Source organism: Mucor velutinosus (assembly GCF_035048745.1).
Source record: "Mucor velutinosus strain NIH1002 chromosome Unknown tig00000041, whole genome shotgun sequence".
Classification (NCBI taxonomy): Eukaryota; Fungi; Mucoromycota; class Mucoromycetes; order Mucorales; family Mucoraceae; genus Mucor; species Mucor velutinosus.
Window position 1 is genome coordinate 3,472,884 of NW_027041905.1, and position 26,786 is coordinate 3,499,669.

The window sequence follows — 26,786 nt, forward strand, 5'->3', positions numbered from 1 at the left end:
TATCAGTTCCAGAGACGCTGGATACCAACATGCGCGTAAGCAGCTTGAATTTTGTCAGAAAATAGCTATCATCGTGTGGCTCATGTAATGTATGCTGGCCCGATCCATTTCCTTATAGAATGGCGAGCTTCAGCTAGTGCAACACAGTTTCAACATAGATCATGGCCCTGAATATCCTCCAGAAAGCATCTAGGACCTGGAATGTGCATTTCAAACGTTGCAGCACGTGTGAATTAGTGAATTCAGCCAGGGTTTGTACAGCAGTTTGGCGAAAGAGCCTCTGTCTCCTTATCCAAATGCCAAAATAGAGCCAAATTTGGTGATTTTAAGCACTAATATCTCGTGTTCCAAGCCGTTTTAAGGGCCCAGATCAACACCAAACAGTTACTTTTGATTGCCTCGTACTTCCTGATGCTTAATCTCGATTTTTTTTTGGGTCATGAAAAATCGATCGAATTTATCAATTTTGGATGTGTAGTAGCAAGGCAAAATTGTCGAAAATTAATCGATCGCATTTTTCACCCTGAAAACGGCGTTTTCTTCTATGGTGTATATTGATACAAAATGATCCCAAAAGTGCAACGCAACACCTGGAAGCATCTGTTTGAACATGTGTTATGCAAAAAATGAACTTTTCGCTCAAAAACTACTTTTCAGTTTTTTTTTATCGTTGCGCCATATTTTTGTTCTAAAAGGTTTGTGAAATCAGCACAATTCGATGCAGCTTGATCAGCTCCATGTAAATGTATTAGAAAATGGGGCGTGATACTCGCGACTTATATAGTCGAATTTGTCAAAAACGTTTAGAAAATTCAAATTAACTTGGTTTGGATTGCAGAAATTCCTACAGCAAAATATATAATTTAAAATCCGCCCACTGCCACTACTACTACTGTTGTATGAGCCCTCTTTGTAGCTTCTTCTTTCACGTTTGTTCGGTAATCTGTATGTCTTGATAGTGTAATTATCTGCATTGATAGACTTGATAAAAAAAAAGGCAATTTGCCTTATTGCATCTCGATGTACCATAAATAAAAAAGAAGGTCAAATCACATATATAATATTAACGCTGCAATGTTGAATTTTATAAAATGGCACTTTATTGTGCCCATAGCAAGTCATGATTACAAGTTATTTTTGTTCGTCGTCAAGAGGCTTGGAACTCAGTGATGGTTTTGTTTTGACCTTGGACATAGAGATAGTCAATGTTGATAGCAGAGTGAAGAAAAGCAGGGTTCTCTTCAAGATAGGGTGTCAAATCCTCGGCAATCTTGTCATTGGGGCCATGAATGACCCTGAAATTGACAGTTTCATAGACACAGTGGACAGGTTGATCAGAGTAAATGACCATGATACGGCCATGATAATTTCCATCAGAGCCATCAAGATTGAGAGGGAAGAAGGTCGACCCGGTCTTGTTTTCCTTGTCATTATACAGAGCTAACAAAAAAAAAAGCAAATTATGGTTAATGGCCAATACGCAACATGATTTATACTTTATGTACTTACGGATGTATTCACCAACAGTGATAAAATTGCGCTGATCTTCGTCCATGATACGGATACGGAATACTTGAAGAGGAATGCTCTTGAGACCCTCGGTATTGACAGACCACTTGACATATTGGTGAGAGCCTGCTTCAAAGGCCAAATCACGAGAGGTAGGGTAATCGATCTGGAAACCTTTGCAGTACTCGGGGTTGACACGAGGAGGATTGTAGCCATACTTCATATGCGCTTCAGGAACGACAGCAGGAGTGGTGGTGTTGGTGGTGGTGTTTGTTGCTACAGCGGCAGCGGATTCCATAGCATGAGAAGGACCAGCAGAGGCAGCAGAGGCAATGACAGTGAGAGTAGCAAGGAGGGTTGAGATCAATTGCATTTCGAGTAGGGGTGTTCGTTTGTTGATAAGATAAAGATGAAAACCCAAGCCTATGTGGTCCTTTTATATACCTTTGCTTGAGTAGCAATCATAATACTTGTCAGATACATGTTTTGTATGTCTCGTTGAGTAGATGCCCCGACTTTAAGGGCTACCAGTGGGCTTGACAGAAGAATGTTGCCAAGACTGCAATGGCCAGCATGTTGTTTATCAGAGTATGCTTGCCATTGAGTTCTATTTAGCAGCTTTATATTGTCAAATTGAACTTTATTACGTAGTAGTAGTTTTGCTTTCATACAGACCTAATTGCACTTTAACGAAGCTTTCAGGCACAAATACATCTTGTTTGTTTTGATACCGCCAAGGCAACTCGAGCACTGCAAAAATAGACCTTTCATGGAAGCATTTGAGATCTGAAAATTAGGTTTTATTTTTGCTTGTGATGTTTCGATCCAAGGGCTGAGCTTAATACATCTGGGCAACCTTTCCCATTTCATATGAAACATCAAGGGATTGGCGTTTATAATGCCTCCCAGCAACATCATTTGTATAAGCAAAAAAGCATACATGTTTGTGTGATAGCAGGTACCACCAAAGCACATTATAAGCTATTGGAGATGAATAGCATGTAGTTTTTATTTCTTTTATTTTATTTTTTTTTACACAATTGGTATTAAGCTACTACCCTAAAGGAGTATCCTTCCACATATTACACTATCACTTTTATAAGCTTCTTTGAATCTTGACAACCTTGACTTGAGTGTACTCTTGAAGAGCATACTTTCCAAGCTCCTTGCCGAAGCCAGATTGCTTATAACCACCAAATGGAGTGGATTGATCAAAGACATCAAAGCAGTTAACCCAAACAGTACCAGCCTGGAGCTCATTGGTGACAGTAATGGCAGTATCCAAGTTGGAGGTATATACACCACCAGCCAAACCGTAATCAGAGTCATTGGCAATCTCAATAGCTTCCTCAATAGTCTTGAAAGTAGCAATGGCTACCACAGGACCAAAGATCTCCTCTTGCATGATACGCATGTTGTTCTTGCAGTGTGTGAAGATGGTAGGCTCAATGTAGTAACCCTTCTCACCCCAACGCTTACCACCAAGAGCCAACTTGGCACCCTCCTCTTGACCAATCTTGATGTAGTTGAGAATCTTGTCGAATTGACTCTTGTTGATTTGAGGGCCCTGGAAGGTTTCTTCATCAAAGGGATCTCCAATCTTGATCTTTTTGGTTTCAGCAATGAAGAGCTCCATGAATTTATCAAATACATCCTCTTGCACGAGAATACGAGAGCCAGCATTGCAGCTTTGGCCGTGGTTGTTGAAGATACCACCATGAGCTTGAACTGCGGCATTGGCTAAATCGGCATCAGCGCAGACAATTTGTGCACTCTTACCACCTAATTCGAGTTGGAGCTTTTTGAGGTTGCTGCTGGCACTGCTCTCCAAAATCTTGCGACCAGTGACAGTAGAACCAGTGAAAGCCATCTTGCTGACACCGGGATGACTACTGAGGTAGCTGCCAGTAGTATGTCCATAACCAGTGATGATGTTAACAACACCCTACAGCTTGAATCAGCACTATGCATTACATATATCACTATAACTGCTACTTACAGGAGGGAATCCAGCTTCCTTGACAAGGTCAGCAAACTTGTACAATGACAATGGCGTGATTTCAGATGTCTTTAACACAACTAGTAGAAGGAAATCAACATCTTGACCGTACAGTAATCTCTCTCATCAGCACTTACTGCAGTTACCAGTGCCCAAGGCAGGAGCCAGCTTCCTATATAGCGCATTAGACTTCAATCACATCTGCAGCCGTACTCTTACTCACCATACGGGCATCATGGTAGGGTAGTTCCATGGGCTTTGTTCAAACAATTAGCAGCATTCTCATAGACGCATAACAGAGCACACTTACACAACAGCACCAACAACACCAAGGGGTTCATGACGAGTATAACACAGCTTGTCAAAAGTCGTATCAATAGTCTTGCCATGAATCTTATCAGCCCAACCAGCGAAATAACGGAAACAGCCAATGGAGTCTGTCACATCGACATCGCGAGCAATAGTGAAAGCCTTACCGTTATCAAGAGCATCCAAAGTAGCAATCTCATCTTTATCACGCTCCATCAAATCAGCAAGCTTGTTGATCAAACGACCACGTTCAGCAGGGGCAGTTTTACGCCATACATTCTTGAAACACTCTTTGGCTGCGTTCACAGCAGCATCGACATCAGATTCATCAGCAGAGTGTACGGAGCAGATGACTTCTTCAGTAGCAGGGTTGATGGTTTCAATCAAAGGACCATGGCCAGGAACAAACTCGTTGTTGATAAAGAGATAAGTGTGGACTATCAGAGACGTATATCAAATCAATTAACCATGGCCGCCTATTCATGCGCAGGTATAGGTGATAGTTACCCTTGATTTCTTGACCGTTGGAAGTCTTTACAGTTTGAATATCTTTTTGAGTCATGGTTGATTGATATTATTTCTACAAATGAGCGAAAAGAAAAGGAAAAGAAGATGACTATGCTATCTCTTTTTATGTTGGATGGTGCAATAGTAGATATTAAGGTTTCGGAGTGCTGGCTGTGGCACCTTTTTATATCAAAGGGGCGTTGCGATTCATGCTTGGAAAAGTATCTGATTGAGTGGAATGTTATATTGTATGAGTCTCGCTACAATCAGATGCGTGCTATATGGTTATATCAAGCAGCTTGCATTAACTCCTATGATAAAATGTATATCCAGGCAGTGGTGTCTTCTAGATGTATACCTTGTTACACCAAACAAGCAGGTTCCTATCACTAGCAGCGCTAATGAGATAGGTGGGAACGCCAAACCTTATTACTCAAGTCTGGTCACTGCCCAAACCAAATAAGGACAGCTTTATATTCATGCGTTTTGGTATTGCTCTACTATTTTACTGCCATGTTAATATACTTTTGCCAATCAATTCGTTTAATACTATGTCAATTGATGGCGCATGTCAAACTGCATGCTACTCTGAAAACTCTTTACAAAGGCCTAGTGTCAGCATCGATCTCTTTATTGGACGTGTGAACAATGGATAGACAAAGATTGTGGTACTATATCTCGAAACATGTAATCCTACATGCCATATTCGTCATAGTATATGCTACATGGGCGGCTAATTTATGCAGATCACACATATTAAGCAGTGAGAAATCTCGTGATGGCGTATTTACATCTAAGAAGGTGTCGCATGTATAATGCTTAATAAACGCCATCCATATTGGCTTCTTTTCAATAAGCATCTATTTAATTATTGGGTTGCATTGATTGATACTTTTGCTGTACTCTATAAACGGGCGGATCTATCTCGCTACGCTCGATGTTGGCGTCGCCCTGGGGGCTCTCGTCAAAGACATTTTAAATCAGATATTATAAAATTTTGGTATATCAAGTAGATTTTAAACAATCAATCATTAGTTTGTAAAAAGGAAGGTTATATCAGAGCCAGGAGGAGGAGAGGAGGTATCTCCCTCAGCATCCTCTTTGCTTACACTGATATCAAACAAAGCCTATTATTGGGATAATGCGAAAGATATTCAAATTTTATGCAGCAATAGTACATCACAATCGCCATTTTCTGATAATAAAATTGTCATATCATTCACTGCTGCTGATACTCAGTGACATAACGCTGATCATGAGTAAATACAGGACTTGTGTAAGATCTACAGCGACTTTTTTGAGATATTGTCATTGCAAAAGACACCTTCATGCAAAACTCCCCAAAAAATTATTTGTGCTAAGCAATTGTTCTTTCAAATATATAATCCCCATTTAATTAGCATCGCAATTGTCATTTCCATCATCATTGTTATCAACAGAAACGCATTTGAGTCAGCCAGCAGCAATGCCACCGCCAAAACTGATTCAAACTCAGATTTTTTTTGTTCAAGATTGGACAGATTTCAACTCTTTTCGACTTCTTTAATCTATTTTATGATATTCGATTTTATAAATTGTGATGATCGCCCTACGCTTCCTAATACATTATTGAAGTACTTTTCAAGGCGCTTCCAATGGTGCTGACTGTAATAAGTGTTTTGACTAAACTTATTGAGAAATTTAATAAAATTGGAAATGAGGTTTTTAGCGAAAATAGCCATATTTTGCATATGAAAGTCTCATAAAAGTGGTTTCAGAAGTTGCATTGGATCGAGAGAAACATTTTGATTCAAGATATACCATAGTAAAAGTCCCCATTTTCAAGGTGAAAAACGCGATCGTTTGATTTTCGATGAAAACCATGAGGGGTACCTCATGCTTTTTGGTCGAATTTTGTTCATGTTTTTTTTGATCCCCAAAAAGTTGAGCAAAAGTGTTAGGACGTTACTACTACTCAAGTACAATTGTTTGGCGTCATTCCGGTGGCTCATAATGGCCTAGATGGCGAGATATGAAGGCTTGAAATCTGTCAAATTTGGTCATGTATTGCTTTATAGAGTTTATCTACACGGCATAAATCACATTTTTGGTAGCTGCAATTTTTACTTCGAATAGGAGACATATTGATTTCGGAAAAGCTGGTTATGCAAATTCTGATGCGTTATGTTGCTGGTAAGCTTATTAACAATGGAAATGAAAATCCGAATTTGCTGCTTAGATACTATGGTCTTGCATATTCGCTTCGCTACAATCAAGCCCTCGTATAGATCAATGCTATAAAATGCTGGGTTGGATGCTTAGCTGTCATAGGTTTGCACCTTTGCTTTGCTACGGTAAAACCCCCCCCCCCCTTTAAACAATGCTATCAAGTGTTGAATTAGGCGCGTTATGTTTTCCCCAAACCCCCCTCCCCGTTACTGGCTTTGCTGGCGGTTTTATTCACCTTGTACGGCCCACAATTCTTTAAAATTTTGAAAGGATATGATTTGTTTGTCTACCTTTTGAATGTTTTACTGTATATAGTGAAGATACACGTTTGAGATTTGATCCAAATAAATTACTGCTTTCTTGTAAATATAACAATAGCCCTGCATTCTTTGCGATCTAATCATCTGTCATTTTGCAGCAGTGCTTCAAGGCATCCTTACCAGTTAAGGAGGTCAATGCATTGGGTGCGACATGCTGGTTCTTCTACGGATGTGTTGAGCGGAGGATTATCCATCTGAAAAAGTAGTCGATTACACTCAAAAATGGGACAACCGTGCATAGTTCGCCATGATGTAGCACTACAATAGTATTAGCTGAGGTGCTTTACTTGGGTAGGCAGGTGTTTTGTCGAGGGAGGGAGCCACCGCGCACCGAAACTACTGAATTGCTTTCAGGATCTACAGCGCCTTGCTACTGAAAGTACCCGTCATTATCGGCAAGTTGCTCAAAGCAGCCGCCAATGCATACGATGCCATGGAATTCATCGTTCTCGTTAATACAATTGGTCTTTGGAGAACCGTATTATAGAAACAAAAGTTCAGAACTGGCGCCATCTCCTTTAGATACGAGCTTGTAGCTAAGGCTAGATATACGGACACTGATTGCTCAGCCTCTAGTCATACTATCGACAATGTGCTCCTCTTAAGCAATTATAAGCCTTGCAAGGTCGATCCCCTCGACGAAACACATATTGCAGAGGACCCTGAAGCTATCATCGTCAGCATAGGCAAGTCATTTTCTGTATGCATTGTTAGTTTCTCAAACTGGATTTCCTCATTACTAGCTTTGATTCGTGCATAGTGAACATGCCGATGATTGCTCTTTTGACAACCAGTGATATAACAAGCAAGCTTTCGCCAAGATCCATCAGAAATTTGGAATAGGAAAGCATCATAAAGTAGGATACAGAAGCTACAGTCCTCTAGTGTTGGGGGTATGAGTCGCCATGAAGCCATTAGAGAAAGGCGTCGTTGTAGATGGAGATAGTATCACATCCAAGACTTTCATCAAGAATCAAGAGCAAGCAGTAATTAGAGCAGGGCACCTACTACACGAATATTGCAAACTTGATGCAAACTACTTGCGGTTCTTGCACTAGCAGCAGATGTATGACAGAGAATCTTTCATGTGAATCCCTTGAACGTTGAAGGTCATCCATCAGTTGAGAAGTTGCGCTGTAGATTTGTAAATAATGAAAATTAGTGCGAGTTGGAGGCTCCACAAGCACAGCAATACATTGTTACGATTAGAGGTAACAAGGAAATTTCCTTGCCTAACCTCGGTTCAAGCTGGGAAATCCAAAATGCAATGATAGTAAAATACGGCCTCTTCCATTAATTGCAGTCAGCACAGAGCATTCACACTTGAGTGCACTGTACACCTTGATTGTATCCACAGAATCTGATTATGCTGACAAACGACTACCATCAATAACCGCATTGCAGAGTGGTTATTATAAGCTATGGACATATTGCGACTCTGCGTCAGAATGAAGATTTATTCGCTTAGATTCAAGTATACATTACAAAATCTATGCGATACCAACAACAAGACAGTTACTTGCTAAGCAAAGAGGGGATATACAATAGAATTTACAGGTTTAAATCAGCAGTTGCCTTCTCAATTTGAGCCTTAGTCTTTTGATTTTGTGATATGGAAGCCTCCACTTGCTGGTTGCATTCAGCAGCTTCAGATTTGATTTCGGGCATGGCATTTGAGAGTTGGATGAATGAGTTGACGAGAGCGCGTGTAGTGCCATCCGCAGCCAGTTGCGTATCCTTGTCCAACTTTCTCGGCGAAAACTCTGAATCATCCCTCTTGTCGCCGTAGAACTCTATAGTTGCATGATCATTGAGTAAACATTACTCAACCTGAGTCATGCGTTATATCTTCTTACCTTGATGCTTTCCAAGCAGGATGTTTTCAGACTGAATAAACTGATCAATGTTGAGGCTTGCTGCGGTAGTGTCCATCACATGCAGATTGTCTATCACTGCTTTGTAGTTGAGCGAGGCATCTGTCTTTTCGGGTTTCGCCTTGAAAATGTTCAATGACATTGTGGTGAAGAGATAGCAAAAAGCCGCAGAAGGGTGGGTTTAGGAAGCCGCATCCCTTTTTAAAGAAATTTTTTTTCCACATCTCTGCTGTTTAGCTCTTTCTCTAAATTATATTACTTTGTATTTGACGTGTTTGATATAAAAGATGCTTGATATCAACTTGCTTTTGGAGGAACGTGGCGGCAACCCTGACATGGTCAGAGAGTCTGAAAAGAGACGTGGTGGAAATGTGGAGCTTGTCGATCAAATCATTGCTGAATACAAGGAATGGACCACCTGTATGTCTCGCATCCTGTGTGTGTGTGTGTGCCTTGAAAGGCTGTGTGTACTAATGACATGTATTAGTCCAATTCACCAGTGATCAAAAGAACAAGGAAGCCAATGCCATCCAAAAGGAGATTGGCAAGAAATTCAAGGCCAAGGAGGATCCCTCTGAATTGGTCGCTCAAAAGAACGCTCTTCAACAAGAGAAGGAAGCCCTTGTTGCTCAAGCCAAAGAGAAGGAAACCTCTTGGAAGAACAAGCTGAACCTTCTTGGTAACATTGTTCACTCCTCTGTGCCTACTTCCATGGATGAGGTAATGATGTGACATGATCCAGGGCATGAAATGGCATGTAAATCTCACAGTGTGTAATTAGGACAACAACGAAGTCATCCGTACCTACTACCACAACGGTGTTGAGCCTGTCAAGAGAACCGACATTATGTCTCACCACGAAGTTCTCTCTCGTTTGGATGGTTATGATCAAGACCGTGGAGCCAAGATTGCTGGTCACCGTGGCTACTTTTTGACTGGCGTGGGTGTTGATCTCAACTTGGCTTTGATCACCTATGGTCTCAACTTCCTTGCTAGATATGGTTACAAGAAATTGCAAACCCCCTTCTTCATGAACAAGGACATGATGGCCAAGACTGCTCAATTGTCTCAATTTGATGAAGAGCTTTACAAGGTAAGATAAGGGAGAGGGTGCATGTGCCTGTAGATCAAAAGAATTGATGGTGTGACATTGCAGGTCTCTGGTGATGGTGAGGACAAGTATCTCATTGCCACCTCTGAGCAACCTATCTCCGCCTTCCACTCGGGTGAATGGTTCGAGAAGCCCTCTGAGCAATTGCCCATCAAGTATGCTGGTTACTCTACCTGTTTCCGTAAGGAAGCTGGTGCTCACGGTAAGGATACCTGGGGTATTTTCCGTGTTCATCAATTTGAAAAGATTGAACAATTCGTCTTGTCTGCTCCCGAGAACTCTTGGGAGATGTTCAACGAGATGATTGAACATTCTGAGGAATTCTTCAAGAGTTTGGGTCTCTCTTACCGTGTTGTTGCCATCGTCTCTGGTGCTTTGAACAACGCTGCTGCCAAAAAGTACGATTTAGAAGCTTGGTTCCCCTTCCAAGGTGAGTATAAGGAACTCGTTTCTTGTTCCAACTGTACCGATTATCAATCCCGTAACTTGGAAATCCGTTGTGGTGTCAAGAAGATGTCTGACCGTGAGAAGAAGTACGTCCACTGTCTCAACTCTACTCTCTGTGCCACTGAAAGAGCTCTTTGTGGTTTATTGGAGAACTGGCAACGTGAAGATGGTTTGGAGATTCCTCCTCCTTTGGTTCCCTACATGGATGGCAAGACCTTCATCCCTTATTCCAAGCCTAGACCCGCTCCCAAGAAATAAATTCAAGGCTCTTTTTCCTTTTTGTTTTTGTCAAATATATTGTAATAAAATAGGTTCTTCTGATACACACATACGATCATAGATATTGAGTAAAATGAAGATGATAGTTTATTCACAAATGATAAATGAACGGAGAGGGAGGGAGGGGGGGGGGGGAGAATGGATTATTCGGCTACACGTTGGAGCATTTTGGACAATGTCTCATGGACCTTGGCAATGTCATCAGCAACTTGGCCTTGGCCTTGATGCTCATAGGCATCATCATTGAGATCCTGCTTGTTGCGATCGTCAATAATACCCTCCTTGTATTGAGCATCAATCTTTTGCAAACGCTCTTGCAAGCCTTGGATATCATTAGAAGTGTATCTGCGATGAGACAATTGCTTGCTTTCACGCAAGATTTCTTGGATTTCGTTGTGAATATGTTCTACATGTAAATGTGATTAAGATATGCTCATCAGATACTTGTATTTGTTGAGACTTACCGAGATCTTTTTGCATAGGCATGTTGAAAGTTAGCTTGATTTAATATTGAATTGATAATATAGATAGAAATCAATGAAGGAAGAGGTTTTTTATATACTCTTAGTCAAGACAAGGGTTTTGAGATGAGCATATGACTTGAGGGGGGGGTTTCTGATTGATTTTGACGTTGATATTAAAGTTGGCATGAAAAACCTTATTTGAAGGGTTTTGTCATGAAACCTTCCCCGATGAGATGTTCACTAGCCATGACATTCAGCGGATAGCACAATCCGAGTCGATGCCATCTTTCGCGAAAGACTTCCAATTGTATCGGACTCGGTCAAGGCTGCACCATATTATGGCATTCTATCGCCCTGTGTCAAGCTTCTAGAATTTCAAAGAAGGGCAGTGGCAGAACTGGCTTATGCAGATAATTGAAACTATTCTTTGACGGATATTTTTTTGGTGTACATTGGCCATTGAAACCAACGCTTGAAGGGTAGGGCTTCGGTGTCAAGTGGCATTCAATACCCTTGAGCGACTTTTTCCAGTGTTTCGATATCTAGTGATTCCACAATTACGTTTTATTAATGCAACTGTAGTAGGAATTTGAGTGCCGATATCAAAATCACAAACCCTCGAAGGGTTTTCAGCATGAGAGATCACGGCAATTGTTTCAACGATGTTTGCGCCAGCAATGTTTCAAAACATTACAACACTGTCTTGGAGGTTTGGGATAGCAAACCCTTTCAAAATAACCCTGACTAACTCCTTCCAATGATTTTTATTGTAAATCTATACAATACATCGCACTAAATCACACAGCTTGGTAAAAGTGGTTCTATCCAATGACTGAAAGAAAGTTAATCCTGAAGCTTTCTCAATGGCTCTCAAATCAACTAGGAAACGGTCAAGAGGTATGGCATGATCGATGGCCTGATTTGGTAGCACAAAGGCTCCTGATGCATAGTCAGTACCATTTGATACCAAGAGAATCTTGAAATAGTGAGTGGGTACAGCGATTGTAGGCCCATTAGCACCAATCATGTCATATTGCATTCTGTATCTATCCTTTGTGTTTGATACTTTGGAGATGACCTTGATAGCACCGTCCTCATCAAATTCAATCTTGGAATCAGCCAAAGCATAAGCCTCAGAGGAAGACGAAGCATGTGTGGTAACCAATTGTGGCAAAAACAGAGGGCCAGAGTAGACGTACACATCAGTGAAATTCTTTGTTAAATCACGACAAAACTGCTCCAAATAGGCCCAATCTTGAGATGAATGCGAGTTAGTTATGCATACTGACACTGCTTCAATTACGTACATTGGCGATTGAATCCAGGGCCGACTTGAGGTGCAATGTTGGTCAACAAGAAGGTCTCATCCATAGCGGTTTGTGAAGAAACAGCGTCCCCTGCAGGAGCCATGTGGCCACGATCGTAGCCGCTATTCGTATAGTCGTTGGTATACACTCTAAACAAGCCTGGTACAGCTTTATCACCGGTAAATCGGGATTTGTCTCGGGATACATTTTGTCCACGGCGTAAACTTTCTGCTGTAAGGTGCTCTCCTACCCAATGAGGGATGCGATCTCTGCGGTTGAACGATGCGGTATATGCGGTTCTTTGGAAAAGATCACTGATAGGACCTGCACATGGAATGAGCATTGTGTGATGGACTCCATCTGGATGCTTACCTGGGTTTCCGAATTTCAGAACATTGTTTGGTGGATCTTGTCTAATATGTAAGTTATTTCCGCTTTGATGATGATTTGTGATGCGAAAAGGGACAACGTTGTACATGAAGAACATGCCTATAAAGAAGCCGCCTGTAAGCCAAAAGTAATGAGACAAGGGTATAGCCATATTGTGCAGGTATCGTAAAGAATGAAAACAAAACAGAAGAGATAAGGGCAGGTTTATCTATTTTGCATTAATTTATAAAGGCACACAAACAACATGCCAATCACGTTACGCCATACAAAACGTTTCATTCTATTCTGTCCAAGCTCAACCCGTATCACGATGGATTGTGTGGGGGAGGATTTGAGCTTATAAAGTTATCAGTGGATCAAAGTTACACACAATATAGATTAATGTCAAATTAAAAAAAGATTTATTTGTTTCTAGAGAGAGAGAGAGAGAGAGAGAGAGTAAGATATTAACAAAAAGCAGTGGAATAGTAGTGCAATTGGTGTTGTGGAGGTAATAATATACAGATAATGAAAGTAGGAATGAGATTGAATGGGTGGTTGCATATGAGAGTAGTAGTAGAAGGGGATGATATTACAAGGTTATTCTATGGTTTTGATTTAATTTAAATGAAGCAAGTGATGCTGCTTTGAAGGTGCGGTATTGTAAGAATGAGATAATTGCATCATGGCAACTACAGCATCCTGTTCAGTGCTTGTGGTTCTTTGTCTCGTTAGTGAAGAGTTAAAGTTACGAATAGGTGGTAATTTGACAGAGGCGTCGAAATCAGGCTTTGCATGCACAGGCATTTGATAGTGGACATGAAGAGGCGGCGAGGATGGAGAAGAGTGGTAAGAGAGAGGAATATAATTTGAGGCGGCAGTAGGGAAGAATTTGTCATAGGATTGTTGAGGAGGAGACAATGGAGGCAGAGAAACACGAGGAGATGAAAAGTGAGTAGCAATTGGGCTTTCATCGCTGCTACAACTTTCTGTACCACTGCTTGTGATACTAGTTCTTCGCTCATAGTAAGAACCGGGTATACTCGTAGCTGGAAGTGGAGGACTTTGAGCCATGAGTTGATTAGGGTTTGCGTTGTGAGAGGTAACATGTAGGGATGCAGATGCTGGAGAGGGAGCGCAGAGGATGTATTGCTCAGTTTGAATCCCTAGCTTTCTTTTGCGAGACACAGCACCGATTGATGTGGCAGCAGCGCTGCTGCTATTAGATACTTGAGCTCTGTTTTCCTTACGTATTCTGATACGGGCACCCTGGTCAGAGAAGGATCTTGATAAAAAGGTAGAATCCAGCATCCCGGGAAACTTCTTTGTAGGGTAAACAACAAAGGGACCAGTGAAGATAGATTGCAGACACACAGCGCCCGTGGTAGTGATTTCAAATAGAGAAAGTTTCAGTCTAAAGCTTCCTTCTACTTTGACAGACAGATCCCCAAAGATAAAGAAGGCCCCGTCTAAAATGACGGCATGTAAGAATGAGGATGAGTTTGTTCGTGTCTCATGTGGATGCTTACCATGATTATCAATGTCTTTCAACTTGTACATGGAGGAAACAGTTTGACCAGACAGAGCATTGTGAGTAGGGGTGTAAATTTCATTATCATCAGATGGATGAGCTAAATTAGCGCACATATAAAAGTAAGAATTTTGATGGAATGCACTATGATACGAATGATTAGAATCAGATAATTTAGGTGAACCATGGGTAGTACATACTCAGTTTGTTGCGGAGTGGCGTTGTTAAGTCTCATTTGGACGATGGGAGGAGGATCTATTGGTCGACGATCTAAGATAAACGAATGAGTACAGATGCGTAACATCGCCAGAGTATGTGCCTCTTACCTCTCTCGTTGTTGGTACTAATACGAGCATGGATTGGCTGTTGACGGTTCAGTAAGGTATATGCACTACAGATGATGGGGGAAAAAAAACATAGATCAGATAAACAAGATCAGATAATTTTTCACGCTTGAAGTAATAACAACCCTGGTAAAGTCGTTATTGATATTTGTTTATTTACCTGGCATTAGATGCAGCATCGGAGCAAGCAGAAACATAATTGTAATTGTTGATTTTAGACATTTGGTATGATTAAATACTTTTAAAGAGTAAATGTGTGCAGATGTAAAAGATAAAAAACCAACAAAAGGAAAAAGTGTAAAGCGAGAAGAGAGAGACAGAGGAAAACTATATAAAAAGCGATGATTTTATATTGGTTTTAGGGAAAAGAAGGAAGAGTTTGTGGAACAGTAAAAAAAGATCTGATAAAAGAAATTTTCAAATTCGCAATACCTGTGTACCTTAAATCGGAGATGCTGCTGAATGGAAACATTTGAATTGGATATCGTCCTTTATATACTAAAGGTTCGTGGATATTTTTGTTGGATTTTGATCATCCGATAGATAAAGAAAGGAGAAAGAACGAGAAAGCAGCTTGTCATTTACACAATGCAATCAACATCAAGAGCTAGTAGTCTTTCAAACTAAACGCTACTAATAAGGTTATTTAGTCATGTATGGGGCCATTGATCTGCCCATCTTCTTCAGCATTGACTGTCCCTTTAAATACATACGTGTTTGATTACCGAGTAGACTTTCAACCCACTTGTAAAAAGATTCAAAATCGGTATGAAATTCAGGTGAGACAACGCAAGAAAAAACTTTTTTCTAATCAGATCTTGTTTCTTTTTAGTATCAGTGTAATCATGCCCTACAGAACAGGAAGCGTCCCTGTTATTAAGTGATACAATGTATGCAATCTCTATAGGAACAATAATCCTCAGTCATTTCTTTTTCTATATAAAATATCAGGAGAAGCCTTTCAAAAGAGCAAGGGTTTCTAGGTCTATAGATTCTACAACAGCCATGGAATCGCAGCAAATTAGTTGGTATCGCAATCCTTAGCCTATTTTCATAATATTATGCGTAATCACTAAAATTCAGCACCAAATCATAGCTCAAGCTACCCCTTGACGAGCCTGGAGCATGTACTTGCGCTGGATATGTACCTAATGTAATTTGCTCGACACGCACTTAATTATAGTCAAGAGCGGAATATGATATCTTGCATACCACAAAGACTGGGGATGCCTGTTGTAAGGCGATCATAAAAGAGTAACGCTATGACACAAGGAGAAGCTCATATCATGCAGGCTTCGTCTCCTGGATTGCAGAATAATCCAATTATCGTGCTCAATGGATAAAGATAACAAGTAAATCATAAAATCTGGTATCACATTATCGATTGTCAGCATCATCAAGCTCTGAAAATCCCCTGGTCTTTTGAATCAGGCTTGCTAACATGCCGTCATGTACAAACATGAAATTATGCAGAATAATTCTCTATCATATGCCGTATTCATCATCAATTTGGCAGCAGTTCATTTTCTGCTAAAATTCATACATGAATGTACTAACTGGGATTGTGGTCCATGTGTCAAATGTCTTGGCTATGAACCGTTTTTTGATCTAGATATATAGACTCTGGTTCAATCTGAATCATTTGGGAAAGGTATAGCTTGTATGACGTGAAAACTTATCAGATCTTTTTGATAATCAGCTGCTGAAAATGTTCATGGTGGAAAACAGCCATACGGTATTTTATGGATACCTATCAATGCGTAATTCAATTTATTCTGCCAACAGAAAATTCTGACTCAATCTGCACTGTATCATTATGCGAATTCAAAAGACTTTCGATTTCTCTCTTTAACTATTGATGATTTAAATAAAAATCGTTACACAACCAACCCACCATACCAGATGAAACATTTTAGTATTACCTCCACTTTAAACTTGTTGCTCGTTAGTGCGCGCCCTATCTTGAATGAGCTGACAAATAGATTATATTTTCCGTGCGATTAGTAAATTTTGTTAAATAAAAGAGGAGCTTTCAATAGCGTTTACAAGATTGTCTGTATTCAGAAAAAGTAGATAGAAAAACTCAGAATATCTTTGGGTTAGGAATGTGTATGGCCGTGAAGCACACGTTTTCTTTTTGACGTTTTGTTTCCCATCATATTATATAGAAATTAAAGTCTCTAAATCCTTTGCCATCAATTGTGATGATAAGACACTTTAAATGCGATTTGGTGGACACAAATTCACTCAGCAGTCTTGTCAATTGATCAACCTTCTCTTTGTTCTTTTCCTAAATAAAAGCTTCTCCTTAACAATCAATCAATTAGATAGTGGCCCAAGCTAAATTCTCTCTATATAACTGAGCTGGCAGAAAAAGGGAGCCGACAATCTATTTTATAAAAGTTACCAGGACGTGTCATACCAAAAATTTTGAGATCTACACCAGAAGATGATCTTTCAATTCGAAATTACTTCGTTTCTGAAAATAGTATGGTAGAAACTTTAGTCGATTGGCGCTGCTAACTAGGTACGTTCCTGCAATATATGCCGGCTATCCTATAGTAGCAAAATCTGACATTAACGAAGAGCTTAGCAGGAGCATGTATACTGATGAATTCGGAGGATGAGACGAACGAAACTATCGTCTTAACACTACCAAATAGTCAACATTTTGGCCATTAAAGGACAGTTATAACGCTGGCGCAGTTATTCCTGGATTGCTATTAAACTTGATTTTATGCAAAATAACAAATAATGAAAACTGTACATGTAATCCTCCACAATTTATATTCTTGTTTATTAAAAGTGCCCACAGAAAGGGTGCATGCGCTTTGAAAGAGTTTGTATTTACATCGATTGTAGAATAATCTCGCTATAGCAGCGAGAGCGTTTATTTACAACCCATAGTAATAGTGATTCCATATGTTGGTATTCTCGCACATAAATGGTGGTTGAACCTTTGATACCATGGTATATAAATACGTAATACCTTGTCAGGGCTTTAATGTATCAAAATCCTGCTTAAGCTTAATGCACCTGACGTCTTTTTGGGTTAGATTTAGTTATTGCGTGAACAAAGCTTACTTTGGGTATACTTCAGGTGATATAATAGCGATAGTTTTTGCACTCACTTGAAAATGTTTGATACAAAGATGCAGCCAGTATTTGGCTAATAACATCATCATGTGCTGGCACCACAGGTAATTGTTTTGATCAAATCAAGCTTGGATGAGGCCTGATTGATTTATCAGAAATAAATTATTTATAAAAAAGAGTATGAAATTAATCAGGTAAAGGATATCGTTTATTACATTGAAAATAAGAGGGTTTATATACTATTCGAATTGAGGGATTTGATGTGAGGATAAGGTATTAGATGGGTTGATTTGGGTGATAGGATAATAGATTGGATCTATTATCCTGAACATGCCATGATATGGATCGTAACTGAATCCTGTTTCATGTCAAAGTTTATGATCTGATGTGATCGGTGCTTGAACTGCTTGCTTCTACACATTTGGAGATCCGGTTTAGAAATGATACATCACTGATGACTCATAAAGAGTTTGATTTCTTGACCGTCAAGCATGGCAAAAGCTCGATCTGAAAAAAATGGAAGCTTAATAAAATTGAACAAAAAAATCAAACCAAATGCCTGAATAGGTGCCAGTTGATTGCAAAAAGGGAAATAGCAGAAGATCAATAATATACAACTAAGAATTTAGTCTTCCCGCCACAAAACTTCACTTTTATGTAGAATCCACTTATATAACTTTGATTATGCTGTTAGCCAATTATGTTAATAGTTATAATTGGCATAAGTTACCCAGAAATTTCAGAAGTAGACCAAGAACTAAAGTGTGGAAATATAATATAATACAAACACCACATTAGTTATAATACGGTAGAAACAACAGCTAATAGGTCGAAAACGGATTATCAAATTTCAAACCCAGATCTCTGAGTTTTATTTGATTTGAAATCCCGATATTGCCCTCTAAACGATGGTGCAATTGAAACTTATGTGTTGTGCCAGAAGGGCTACAACTGTCTATAAAGATTAAGGTATTCTTGATGGGTAGATATGTCTGTGTTGTGCAACAACATGGACAAGCTATGATAAGTGAAGTGCATCTCAGCTATCTAAATACTGAGGTTCACCAGATGTGATAAGCGTTGTACAAGATAAATTGCTACTTTGGCATTCAGAACTTAGTATATATAGAATAACTCTTGTCTTCATCAATAAATCTTTGATTTTTGTGTCTGATCTTATTCGAATAAGTCTTTTCTTGTTTTTATAATATCGAACATTTTTTATAAGCTACAAATAATAATCCTTTTATTCTTTGTGCTTAACATTATGTAAGTAGCATGGTTGTTGAGAAAAGGGAGATTTTAGAAGATAGTTCATTTTGAATAGGTGCTGCTAGTAAAAAATTTTAAATTACTATGCAGTGAAATCAGGTTTAAATAGATTTCACAAAAAAAAATAAAGCAAAGGTAAAATACAATAGAAATCAACTGTATTTTATTTTGTGTATAAAATGAACTGAAGATCCTGGAATTGAGTAAAAAAAAGAAGAGTATTTATACATTTGCATCTGGCTTGTAGGATTAGTGATGATAGAGAGCAATAGGTGCTGCTATTGCGATATCTGGCAAATGTTGTTGATGTTTGATTTAAAGTGGTAATCAATGCAGGAGCACTGGCCATAAGGGTCGATTTGAGTAACCTTGATGGGCTTGGGTGAGCTATCGTCATAGCATGATTTAATGTAACCTTGATGGTTTAAAGTGTGATGTTTGTTATTGAAGCATGGAATCCTTTATCTGGGATATTGTGCAACTATGGCAGCAGGGCATAGTTGTCATATTTGAATATGCTTGTTATTGATTTAATTCTATTTGGATAAAGATACCATCACCTATTACGACCATCATGGGTGTGATTGAATACACTGTGATCAGGAGTGATTCATTCACACGATGTGCGATATAAGCGTGTATCTTTACTTTAGTATTTTTAAATGGGTTTTTGATGTACATTTGAGCGCTTTCATTAATAGATCCAAATAGCATGAATTTGAATGAGTGCTATTTGATGAACTTTGGTTTTCAATTAAGTTGCGTTTGGGTGGCTATTTCATTACATACTATATGAATGTGAGATGTATGTATAGTAAAAGTTGTAGAAGAAACTTTTTTTGACTAGGACATGTTTGATGTGGGGTTATGGAAGGTGATGCGAATGAGTAATGACGGAAAATGTTCCAAATGACCGATTTTCAAAGGGCCATATCTCTGAATTTTACTAAGTGAATGAGAGCTTCAAACTTAATAGTTTCTGTTTCTTTTTCAATTTTCTATACGATGGTGTGATTATTATAGACAAATAAAAAAAAAGTTGAATATCCCCTGCTTGTAGCTCATTGTTGCATACAAGCATGCATCTTAGGCTACATTCACTTTCTCCTCAAGCCATCTTTTACAGTGTAGCAGCATAGATGATGTTTATCGTATCACATCACATCTGTAATGAAATAGCCACCCAAACGCAACTTAATTGAAAACCAAAGTTCATCAAATAGCACTCATTCAAATTCATGCTATTTGGATCTATTAATGAAAGCGCTCAAATGTACATCAAAAACCCATTTAAAAATACTAAAGTAAAGATACACGCTTATATCGCACATCGTGTGAATGAATCACTCCTGATCACAGTGTATTCAATCACACCCATGATGGTCGTAATAGGTGATGGTATCTTTATCCAAATAGAATTAAATCAATAACAAGCATATTCAAATATGACAACTATGCCCTGCTGCCATAGTTGCACAATATCCCAGATAAAGGATTCCATGCTTCAATAACAAACATCACACTTTAAACCATCAAGGTTACATTAAATCATGCTATGACGATAGCTCACCCAAGCCCATCAAGGTTACTCAAATCGACCCTTATGGCCAGTGCTCCTGCATTGACTACCACTTTAAATCAAACATCAACAACATTTGCCAGATATCGCAATAGCAGCACCTATTGCTCTCTATCATCACTAATCCTACAAGCCAGATGCAAATGTATAAATACTCTTCTTTTTTTTACTCAATTCCAGGATCTTCAGTTCATTTTATACACAAAATAAAATACAGTTGATTTCTATTGTATTTTACCTTTGCTTTATTTTTTTTTTGTGAAATCTATTTAAACCTGATTTCACTGCATTTTTTACAATATTCAAACTATATTTTATTAAACAAACCTTATCACAATGTCTGACAATACCAACAACTCTGGCTCTCCTTCTGTCCCCTCTGCTCAAGGTTCTCCTGCTCAACGTCAACCTGGTGACGATACCATTGAGCACACTAGGCAGCAAGTCCAGGCCATCCTCTTGGATCAAGGTACTGATGTCGGACAACAACCTCAGCCTTCAAACCATCAAGAGGATATTGCCATGATGGATGCTACGCCATTGCGATCCTCTCCAGTTTCTGATTTGGCTAACCATGCTCCCAATGACGGTGGTGAATCCTCATCTCAAGTTACTTCTCATTTGTCTGCGTCGACATCATGTTCATCAGGTAATGCATCCTCCTCTGCTGCTGGTTCTAGCACGTTGAATTCCATCAAGAAATTGGTCTGGCGTCGGGATTCGTTTGTGCGTCTGTTGCTGGACCTGGTCGAGGGAACTGATATGAACAATGAGCACGGCCAAAAGCATATTGAAGATATGCGATCCAAGATCGAGGACCTGAATCGTCTGATCTCCACTGTCAAACACTCAGCCAAGCTATCCGAATCTAATGTCACCGCATCACTCACTGGTGACAATGAGGGCATCTCATTGTCCAAGCAAGACCTACCTAAATTCCAACTTCGTTCGCATGCCACCAAGTACTTTCCCAACGAAATCTCCTATGATTCGATTCACCATTTTCTGCGCTCCTTTGAGAAGGTAATTTCGTCTTCAGGCAAGGCTGTCGAAAATGTATGGCGGCGATACATTCCACTCACGATTCCATACGACCTTGATCTCTGGTTGAATCAAGACCTGCTGACAGCAAAGTCGTGGTCCATGGCTAAGGAAAAATTCACGTCCAAGTTCAGTAATGCTGCTCTACACTTGGATGCTCGTCGTGAAGTTCAAACCGCTACCATGCGATCTGGAGAAACTACGGAGGAGTACTACAACCGTTTCGCTCGGGCTATGATGGAGGCAGGCTACTCATCTGAAGATACCACTCTTGGCGATACATTCTTGCTCGGCTTCCCCAATGAATGGCAGATCCAAATCAACGCTGTTCTCGGTGTTCACTTCCCTGGGTGTTCTAACTTCACCGCCAATCAGATTGTTACCTGTGCCATGAACGTCCTCAACACTCAAAAGTGTCCTGTTTCGTTTGTCAGCGCAAAGAGACATGGTGGTTCTCGTGCCTCGTCCTCTTCATCCGGTTCATCTGGATTCTCTTCCTCTGCTGCTGCTTCTTCTTCTGCTCCTCGTTACTACTGCTCAAACCATGGAGGCTCTCAGGCCAGACATCACGAGAAGGACTGTCGTCTGAACAAAGGTGGTTCTTCATCAAGACGTGTAGTTGAAAAGGCAAACGTACCCAAGAAGGCCAGCGGAAACACTTTCTGCAAGTGGTGTGGCAAAACTTGGTTCCACGGTCACTCTTGCCCTGAGTACCAAGCTATGAAGGGTTCGTTCAAGGTGTTGAGCGTGAGAAGAGAAAATAGTGGTCATCGACCCTATACAACTGGCTCCAGTAGTCAGAAACAAAAGCGTCATTCCCGTAATGGCAAAGGAAAGCAAAAGGACTCCGGGTCCAGCGAAAGTGACCTCTTCCGCGAGGCTATGGAAGACAAAGAATGTAAGTCTTCCACATCAAACAAAAACACTTTCAATTTAATAACACCATTGCTTCTCAATAACATTAGAATCATCGGAAAGGTGGATCCTGGTTCAGATGTTAGCATCATTAACAAATCCGTTTTGAATAAAAAATTCTCTACTATCAAAAATATCAAAGCATTGGGTGGTTATTTAACCTTTTTGAGCATGAACAAAGATGGTAGTGCATCTAAAGCTGAACGCATTGGAAGCACCGAACCCATCAAAGTAACTTATATGAATGGAATTACATTTGAACATTCCTTTGAAATCATTGACTTCAATGATTCCATGGCTGAAGAGTTTGATGTACTCCTAGGAGTCGACATCTTGCCTCGCCTCAACATCTATCTTAGTGGAGTAGCTCATTGCTTTCCTGACACCGAAAACGAAATTGCTCAATTCAAGAATATAAACTATGACACTGAAAACGTCTATAATCCAGAAAATGCTGATTATGGTACTTCTCAGGAACGTCACATCCTTCTACAACAGATCGAACAATCTCTGAATGCCAACAAGAACATCCCTGCTGACGCAGTATGTTCCATGCCTGAAAGTGTAGTGCATGTTCCTATATCCAATCCCAAGGATTGCTTCATTCGCCAGTATCCATTATCCATCAACTCGCATGCCGAGATTGACAAACAAATCAAAGAATGGCTTCAAAATAAGATTGTTGAACGCTGCAAACCCTCATCAGTGTTCCATTCACCTCTGATTACGGTGACAAAGAAGGATGAGAACGATCAACCCACCAAATTGAGAGTGTGTTGTGATCTCCGTCGCATCAATGCGTCCATTGATGACAATTACCATGAAAATTATGCGGTTCCCAAGATTCACGAAATCTTTGAACGAGTGTCCTCTAGCGCACGCATAATAAGTAAAATTGACTTACACCAAGCATACTATTCGTATGGTGTGCATGAAGCATCTCGCAATGCCCTTATATTCTCGCATAATGGCATTTTTTACAGATGGTGTAGGGCCCCTTTTGGCCTAAAATTTATGAGCTCTCTGTTCGTAAAATGCATGTCAATTTTATTCACTGGTTTATCCGACGAACTAAAATTCGAAATGGAAAAGAACATGGATCCTTCCCAAGTTGATCCAACCAAAGTATGGGGTGGCATCGAACACTACATAGATGACTGTGTCCTGCATAGTATCTGTGAGAAAAGCCACATCAAGCTTATCAATCTTGCCATTAATCGCTTGACATCCGTCAACCTGCGCATCAATGTGAAAAAATGTTCATGGTTCCAGACATCAGTCTTTTTACTAGGCTTTGTGGTTGGACCTGGCATACAAAAGATTGATATGCGTCGTTTATCTGACATAGACGAATGGCCCATTCCCAAAACTGCAAAACAAGTTCGCTCGCTTATGGGTGTCGTTTCCCATCTGCGAAACTTTTGTCCCATGCTGTCCAAGGTTGCTGAGCCCATCGATAGTCTTCGAAATGACAGTGACGTAAAAAAGAATTGGACACAATTGCATACTGATCGGTTCAATACCATCAAGCAAATACTGCTCTCAAACCAAATACTGCATGCTCCAGTGTTGGACGACAAAATGTTCCTCCAATGCGATGCTAGTCTCTATGGCATCGCTGCCTGTCTTTATCAAAAGGATAAACTGGGTAGAATCAAGCACATTGCATTTGTTAGCAGATCTCTCAATTCAGCTGAGCGCAACTGGTATACAAACCGTAGAGAGTGTGCCGCTGTTGTCTTTGGATTCATCAAATTTAGATCGCTACTGTGGGGTCATAATGATATCGAGGTCCTGACCGATCATTTGGCATTGACCTACATGTTCACATCTACTTCACTAAACAGTACGCTCCAGAGCTACTTGGAAATCTTGGGAGAATTTCACTTCACAATTTCACATGTGAAAGGCATTGAAAATGTTCTCTGTGATGCTCTTTCAAGGGTATATCCAATAATTGATGAAGACAAATGGCTGGAAGATGAAAATGATCGACAGATGAGAAAATTGCATAAGCTCATTCTGATCAAAAGGGACACCAACAAAAAGATTGAAGTAAACCGTCAACGCACAGTCTATTCTCAGGACCGCAATCTCAACGTACTTGCTGTGAAACTAAATGGCAAAGAATTCCAGAATTCTACAACGGATTACATTGCTCCTCCAGAAGCAGATCGGGCTCAAATCATCAAAGATGCACATAAAATAGGCCATTTTGGCATTGAGTCTGTGGTTCAACATATCCACACGTATTTGGGTTTACATTGGAACACCATCTACGCTGATTGCAAGGAAATACTTAAAGCATGTCCTGAATGTGCAAAGCACAACTTCGCTCGTCGAGGTTTCAACCCTGCTAAAAGCATCGTCAGCTTTGACGCCTTTGATCACATTGCTATGGACATCTTAGGTCCTATGTCGATCACCGATAAGGGAAATGTTTATGTGCTAGTTGTGATTGATCTCTGTACTCGCTACATTATAGCTCGTCCAATTCCTAACAAAAATGGCGCTACAGTCGCTCAAGCCATACTATCCATCTATGGTGACTATGGTGTTGCTGTTAGCGTCCAACAAGCTGATAACGGCAAGGAATTTAAATCCAATCTCATGGATCACTTCACAAAAACGCTCGGCATCAAGCAGCGACATTCTCTTCCTTACTACAAACAATCCAATGGTAGTGCTGAGAACGCTATCAAACAATTCGAGCATACGCTACGCAAAATGTGTGGTAATGACACGCATAACTGGGATGATCGCGTACCCATCGTCCAACTTGCACTCAACATGAAAGTCAAAGAGCGTACTGCCAGTACCCCATTCAGTCTCATGTTTGCTCGTCAAGTTAACGTCAATCCCAATCCAAATAAACTCAACCTCAATGGACGTCCTGCACTATCCATTCAAGAGCTCCAACAGCGTATCGAACACATGAATACCATCGTGTTTCCTGCTCTCCAAGAGCGTACACAACGGCTTGCTGAGGAATACAATAAGCGTATGGATAAACGTCGATACATCCTACCTGAACTAGCCTTTGACTCTCCTGTCATGGTCCGCCTTGAAGAAGGTCGTTCATCCAAACTCGCGCCTCTCTATGCTGGCCCATATTTCGTTGTCAAGCGTACCCAAGCTGGCAATTACATTCTAAAAGACGAAACCAATTCTCTCATGCATCGTGAATATACTCCTTCTGAACTCAAACCTGTCAACATTGATGAAACTACCATTGAAGACGAAATCTTTGAAGTTGAGGACATTCGCGATCATCGCTACCGCGATGATGATGAGATCGAATACCTAGTTAAATGGGCTGGTTATTCTGAACGTGAAAATGAATACATTACAGCTGATCTGTTCTCCTCTCCCATTCCAATCAAAAAATACTGGGAAAAGGTCAAGCTCAACAAGGAACTGCAACATCAAAGACATGCACCACTACCTACAAACAAACGCCCCTCAAAACAGGCTGGTAACAAGCGAAAAGCAGGCACTGATCACACAAGCCGCGAAAACACTCGCCGCAAACATTAGTAGCTTCCAGCTTTCCTTCCTCCACTGCCTTCGGCATTTGTTTCTCTGCTCTTGCTTATATCTATGTCTTCCTTCCTTCTACATGTTCCAATCAAATCACGTTTGGTCGTCTAAATTCATATCTCTGTCAACTTTTCCCCACAAAAAGTTTGGCTGGGGGCAATGTAATGAAATAGCCACCCAAACGCAACTTAATTGAAAACCAAAGTTCATCAAATAGCACTCATTCAAATTCATGCTATTTGGATCTATTAATGAAAGCGCTCAAATGTACATCAAAAACCCATTTAAAAATACTAAAGTAAAGATACACGCTTATATCGCACATCGTGTGAATGAATCACTCCTGATCACAGTGTATTCAATCACACCCATGATGGTCGTAATAGGTGATGGTATCTTTATCCAAATAGAATTAAATCAATAACAAGCATATTCAAATATGACAACTATGCCCTGCTGCCATAGTTGCACAATATCCCAGATAAAGGATTCCATGCTTCAATAACAAACATCACACTTTAAACCATCAAGGTTACATTAAATCATGCTATGACGATAGCTCACCCAAGCCCATCAAGGTTACTCAAATCGACCCTTATGGCCAGTGCTCCTGCATTGACTACCACTTTAAATCAAACATCAACAACATTTGCCAGATATCGCAATAGCAGCACCTATTGCTCTCTATCATCACTAATCCTACAAGCCAGATGCAAATGTATAAATACTCTTCTTTTTTTTACTCAATTCCAGGATCTTCAGTTC

The 26,786-nt window shown here is 40.0% G+C and overlaps 8 protein-coding genes across 8 annotated transcripts; 2 read left to right on the forward strand and 6 right to left on the reverse strand.

The window, feature by feature from the left end:
- Positions 1-1,147: 1,147 nt before the first annotated feature.
- Positions 1,148-1,882, reverse strand: ATC70_001346 (uncharacterized protein; the record flags this gene model as incomplete). The annotated part of the gene is made up of 2 exons (XM_064820743.1): positions 1,148-1,440; positions 1,510-1,882. The coding sequence occupies 2 exons, from the start codon at positions 1,880-1,882 to the stop codon at positions 1,148-1,150; spliced, it is 666 nt and encodes a 221-aa protein (XP_064684663.1).
- Positions 1,883-2,605: 723 nt separating this feature from the next.
- On the reverse strand, positions 2,606-4,379 carry SNQ2_3 (ATP-binding cassette transporter snq2; the record flags this gene model as incomplete). Its single annotated transcript, XM_064820744.1, has 6 exons — positions 2,606-3,454; positions 3,509-3,588; positions 3,646-3,680; positions 3,732-3,764; positions 3,819-4,254; positions 4,325-4,379. The coding sequence occupies 6 exons, from the start codon at positions 4,377-4,379 to the stop codon at positions 2,606-2,608; spliced, it is 1,488 nt and encodes a 495-aa protein (XP_064684664.1).
- A 4,024-nt stretch (positions 4,380-8,403) lies between these two features.
- On the reverse strand, positions 8,404-8,868 carry ATC70_001348 (uncharacterized protein; the record flags this gene model as incomplete). The annotated part of the gene is made up of 2 exons (XM_064820745.1): positions 8,404-8,645; positions 8,709-8,868. 2 exons carry the CDS (start codon positions 8,866-8,868, stop codon positions 8,404-8,406), a joined length of 402 nt encoding a protein of 133 aa, XP_064684665.1.
- Positions 8,869-9,013: 145 nt separating this feature from the next.
- On the forward strand, positions 9,014-10,542 carry ATC70_001349 (uncharacterized protein; the record flags this gene model as incomplete). Its single annotated transcript, XM_064820746.1, has 4 exons — positions 9,014-9,146; positions 9,214-9,446; positions 9,508-9,819; positions 9,883-10,542. The coding sequence occupies 4 exons, from the start codon at positions 9,014-9,016 to the stop codon at positions 10,540-10,542; spliced, it is 1,338 nt and encodes a 445-aa protein (XP_064684666.1).
- Positions 10,543-10,706: 164 nt separating this feature from the next.
- Positions 10,707-11,049, reverse strand: RPT5_1 (26S proteasome regulatory subunit 6A; the record flags this gene model as incomplete). Its single annotated transcript, XM_064820747.1, has 2 exons — positions 10,707-10,969; positions 11,028-11,049. The coding sequence occupies 2 exons, from the start codon at positions 11,047-11,049 to the stop codon at positions 10,707-10,709; spliced, it is 285 nt and encodes a 94-aa protein (XP_064684667.1).
- A 753-nt stretch (positions 11,050-11,802) lies between these two features.
- On the reverse strand, positions 11,803-12,875 carry MET13_1 (methylenetetrahydrofolate reductase (NAD(P)H) met13; the record flags this gene model as incomplete). The annotated part of the gene is made up of 3 exons (XM_064820748.1): positions 11,803-12,281; positions 12,335-12,658; positions 12,707-12,875. 3 exons carry the CDS (start codon positions 12,873-12,875, stop codon positions 11,803-11,805), a joined length of 972 nt encoding a protein of 323 aa, XP_064684668.1.
- A 446-nt stretch (positions 12,876-13,321) lies between these two features.
- On the reverse strand, positions 13,322-14,800 carry ATC70_001352 (uncharacterized protein; the record flags this gene model as incomplete). Its single annotated transcript, XM_064820749.1, has 5 exons — positions 13,322-14,172; positions 14,233-14,378; positions 14,435-14,504; positions 14,561-14,625; positions 14,739-14,800. The coding sequence occupies 5 exons, from the start codon at positions 14,798-14,800 to the stop codon at positions 13,322-13,324; spliced, it is 1,194 nt and encodes a 397-aa protein (XP_064684669.1).
- A 6,061-nt stretch (positions 14,801-20,861) lies between these two features.
- On the forward strand, positions 20,862-26,018 carry MET16 (3'-phosphoadenylsulfate reductase; the record flags this gene model as incomplete). The annotated part of the gene is made up of 1 exon (XM_064820750.1): positions 20,862-26,018. The coding sequence occupies one exon, from the start codon at positions 20,862-20,864 to the stop codon at positions 26,016-26,018; it is 5,157 nt and encodes a 1,718-aa protein (XP_064684670.1).
- Positions 26,019-26,786: the final 768 nt, after the last annotated feature.